The sequence below is a fragment of the Pyxicephalus adspersus genome, chromosome 10 (assembly GCF_032062135.1).
Source record: "Pyxicephalus adspersus chromosome 10, UCB_Pads_2.0, whole genome shotgun sequence".
In the NCBI taxonomy this organism is placed as follows: Eukaryota; Metazoa; Chordata; class Amphibia; order Anura; family Pyxicephalidae; genus Pyxicephalus; species Pyxicephalus adspersus.
In genome coordinates, this window is record NC_092867.1 from 5,217,651 (window position 1) to 5,222,286 (window position 4,636).

Below are 4,636 nucleotides of genomic sequence, written 5' to 3' on the forward strand. Positions count from 1 at the left end.
TGTATGACAGCACCTGTCTGTTGTATTAGAAGTGTAATTTCCATATAAAAGCAACAGCACTGTGTATTAGAGCTGTGATCCCCATATAAGCACACCTGTTCTTTGTATTACAGCTGTGATTTCCATATAAGAACACCTGTCCTGTATATTAGGTCTCTGACCTCTATAAGAGTACCTGTCCTGTATATTAGCGCTGTAATCTCCATATAAGAGCACCTGTCCTGTATCTAAGAGCTGTAATCTCTATATAGGAGCACCTGTCCTGTATATTAGAGCTGTAATTTCCACATAAGCACACATGGGCTGTGTATTAGATCTCTGATCTCTATATAAGAGCACCTGTCTTGTGTATTAGATCTGTCATCTCTGTATAAGAGAACCTATACTATGCGATTTCTGTATGACACCTTTCCTGTGTATGAGCAACGTTCTCTGTGTCTTAGAAGCACACCTGTCTATGGACACATCTGACCATCTCGGGGAATAAATTGCCATTATTGGCCTTCCATCCTCTCGGTCACGTGTAGAGAAATGCAGCAGAATCTGGCGCAATAAACAATGCAGAGAGCCAGGCAAGCAGGGAAATGCAACCAGGGGGCCAACGGGCACACATTGCAGCAATTCCCGCTGTCTCCTCTGCATCATCCCCCCCCCACATACAACATTCCCCCCCTTGCATAACGCTCACCACGCTGCAGCATGCATGCTTACCTTTGGCAGACATGTCTCAGGGAGATGCAGAAGGGACCTGGCTGGCTGCGGAGGAGAACCGGCTCCAAGCACAGGAGGGAGGGTGAGATGAGAGGGGGAGGAGAGGAAGGCTGAGCCTTGGACACTCTTCTGGCAGGCGGTGTGCAGGGATTGTGCCACTGCAACGCTGAGTCTGGGGGAGAATGCAATGACATTGTTAAATCATCGTACACCGCTATCCTATCACCAGGCTGCATGTATTAGCACATCACACCAAACATACACAAGACACATAGGGGAGGCTACCTAGTGCCATGGCAAAGGAGGGCAACAGGGATAGTCAAGGCAGAACCAGTGAGTGGCGGGTTAGCCAGGAGAGAACCAGAGAGTGGCAGGTTAGCCAGGAGGGAACCAGAAAGTGACAGGTTAGCCAGGAGAGAAACAGAGAGTGGTGGGTTAGCTGGGAGAGAACCAGAGGGTGGCAGGTTAGCTGGGAGAAAACCAGAGAGTGGCAGGTTAGCCAGGAGAGAACCAGACAGTGCCAGGTTAGCCAGGAGAGAACCAGAGATAGCCAGGTTAGCCAGGAGAGAACAAGAGATTGCCAGGTTAGCCAGGAGAGAACCAGAGATTGCCAGGTTAGCCAGGAGAGAACCAGAGATTGCCAGGTTAGCCAGGAGAGAACCAGACAGTGCCAGGTTAGCCAGGAATTAACCATAAATCACTATATTACTCAGGCTTATCAGTGGAAAGAGTTCCAGGTTAGTCGAGACAGAACCAGAGAGTGCCAGGTTAGTCAGGTTTATCAATACAGAAATTGACAGGTTAGGCTGGAAAGGACCACAAGGTGTCAGGTTTGTGGGGGCAGTGCCAACAAGTTCCTGGTTAGACAGCAGGGCATCAGAGTTCCAGGTTAGGCAGGTAAAAATTAAAAAGCACCAGGTTAGTGAAAGCAAACGTGGAACATTTGATGACAAAACCAAGCAGCTAAGCATCAACCAATCAGATTTCACAAACAAATAAGAAAAAACTATGATTGGCCTCTATAGTCAGCAACCCAATTCTAATCCCACTTTCCATCCACTCTTGATTTATCAGAGTTAGTTTTATCTCAGCAGGATGATTTTTAGCCTCCATACATGAAATGAATTCAAGAATACAGAGAACACACATGTTCCCAATCTGCTACAATGTTATCGTTTCTGTTGCCGTCTGTCGCCACCTGGTGGACACCTGGAGAAGCTGCAGCTAAAGATGATTTGCATTCTGTGACCTGTGCAGAGTTCTGGTTACTATTTCTTGGCTCAGAGGTGACAGCTCTCCATTTTTATAACCCTGAGTACACCTGGCACTGAGTGTGTGTCCTTATGTAATATATCTTACACAAGGCACTATTATATTTATAAGAGGTCAATAATGGGAACATGCAGGAACACTTTATGCAATATACATCAATTTTCCAGTTCTTACACAAGCCAAGGGTGCAGTGTTTACCAACACAGAAATCATTGTGCCAAAAAAATGGCATTTAAAGCAACACAACATTTGTGTTAGCACAAATACCCCTGAATATTTTGTCCATCTATTTGATTTGAGTATCAGCTTGACAGCACTAAACCATACCTGTATACTGTATGCCTGTCTGCAGTTCACACTGTAACTCCATACCAGGACTAAAAAAAAAAAATCTGAACATGTATCATTACAAAGTAGCAGCTATTATATATAGATAAATATTAAAAAAAAAATATATATATAGATATATATATATATATATATATATAGATATATATATATATATATATATATATTAATATTATTATTATTAATAATAAACAGGATTATACGAGTATATGAGTTATTTTTTTCTACCCTGCTCTGCATTCATGTGGTCACTGAGCAAGATGATCACAAACTGCTGAAATGAGAGGCAGTCCTTGCATAAATTAAGCAAAGCCCCACCCATGTCACATCCCATGTGATCACAGCCAACCAATTGCAAAAAACAGAATGCTCACATATGGAAAGGTTTTATGTTATATACAAATATAAAGACTCCTCCCATTTTCTGTTACATTTATATCATTAATCACCAAATCATCTGATGCTGGAAATCAGAACGGGGCTCTCCGGCATGTTTTCCCGGTCACCCCCACCGATCTGTATGCCCAGCCTAAACACAGTTAAAAATGAAACATAAAAGTTATTTGAGTCTGGCTTCTATGGGGAGATCACCTCTCTCTTGTGTGATGAGCCAATCTGTACAATGAATCATTCACACAGGGCAAATCCTGTGTGAATGATTCATTTTACAGACTGGCCCATCATATGTTAGCTTTCTACAAAGAAAAGTTAAGCGGGATAAATCATGTCACTGTGGATTGTCTCACAGGTATCTTGTCTCCTAAACATTTGATCTTTGAGGAAAAAGGGAGATTATCCTGCAAGACCAAGAAATCATGTGACACAGACATGCTATGAACGTCTCTACACGTCACACAATCTGATTGGATCAAACGGGAAGATCCTCATCTTATTCACTCAGAATTCTGATTAATCCAAACATCCCAACCCCCTTCAGTGACACCAACATATACAGTGTGTGTCCTCATAGGATGCAGGGAGGGTTATGGAATCATTGGGGCCACAAACATACACAATCTGCACATTACACACAAACATACACAATCTGCACATTACACACAAACATATACAAAACATTGCATTACACAAACTGCCTGTCCTGCGGATTTCAGTCTCTGCCCTCCTACACGGAACTGAGAATGGGTGGAGCCTGATGGGCGGGATTTTTTTTTATGGCGGGAGAAAATGCTGCCAATAGGAAGTGGGGCTTAGTAGTGTTTGGAGGAAATTGGTTGGAGCTTGGGCATGCTGTAGGGGAGGAGCCAAGTGGTACATGGGGAAGGTGGGAGGACCTTATAAGTAATGAGGGGAGGGGCCTATGGTGGTGGGAGATCGGTGGGTGGGGCCTAGTTGATATGTGGGCGGAGCCTAATGCAGTATAGAAACTGTGACAGCAAACCTGTCATCCTGTATTTTCATGATAAATGCCGGGTCACGTGTCAGGGTAACTCTTCTATTTATTCTTTCATCATGGAGGTTTGCTTGTGAACATACAGAGTCTCTTTTGTTACAGAAGCCTAATGTCAGAATGTTTCACTTCCAGTAAATGAAAGATTTGTGATAAGTGAATCTGTGGTGTATTCCTCCTTATTGCGCCCTGTACATAATTCTTCCTTTAGGTAGATAATACAATACAGAAAAATGTGTACTAGAATAAAAATAATCTGGACTCTGGCGCCCCCTGAGGGTCATACCAATAGAGAGCACCTTGTATAGAGCAGTGTATGTATATGCCCAGTAGGGGGCGCTATGTACGAAGTGGTATAGAGGCGTGCAGTGTGAGACTCTTTCCGGTAACGGGCGCTGTGTACAAAGTAGTGTCTTGGTGCGTTTATCGAAGTGCAGTGTGTATTCAGTCCTGCAGGCGGCGCTGTGCACAGTGGATCGAATTGCTGTGTTTTGGTCAGCCTTGTGTAGCAGTGTGCACTGTGTAGTCAATCCTGCAGAGGGCGCAGCAGTATTGCTGGCAGGGGATGTTGTATATGGTGAAGTGTATTGGCGGACTGTCTCCATTAGGAGGCGCTGTGTAAAACGGATTGTTTCGCTGAGCCCTCGCAGGGGATAAGTGTATGTTGGAGTGCAGTGCGCAGCTCTGTCTGGTAGGTGACGCTGTGTAAAACGGAGTGCTGTGTGTGACTTTATCCAGCAGGAGGCGCTGTGTACAATGGATAGTATTGCTGAGCCTGGCAGTGGATGCTGTGTGTGTATATGTTAGAGAACAATGAGGAGCTCTCTCCGGCAGGGGACGCTGTGCATAGCTGAGTGTTGTGGCCGGTAGAGGGCGCTGTGTGTATGGCGGCCGGTC

The 4,636-nt window shown here is 44.5% G+C and overlaps 1 protein-coding gene across 1 annotated transcript in view; it reads right to left on the minus strand.

Annotated features, from left to right (window-relative positions):
• The window catches only part of ABLIM1 (actin binding LIM protein 1), a 150,075-nt gene extending 149,231 nt beyond the window's left edge, over nt 1-844 (minus strand). Inside the window, exon 1 of the mRNA XM_072424559.1 lies at nt 712-844. Coding sequence (XP_072280660.1) covers nt 712-724 — 13 coding nt within the window. The 5' untranslated portion in view covers nt 725-844. The remainder of the gene's footprint in view (nt 1-711) is intronic.
• Nucleotides 845-4,636: the final 3,792 nt, after the last annotated feature.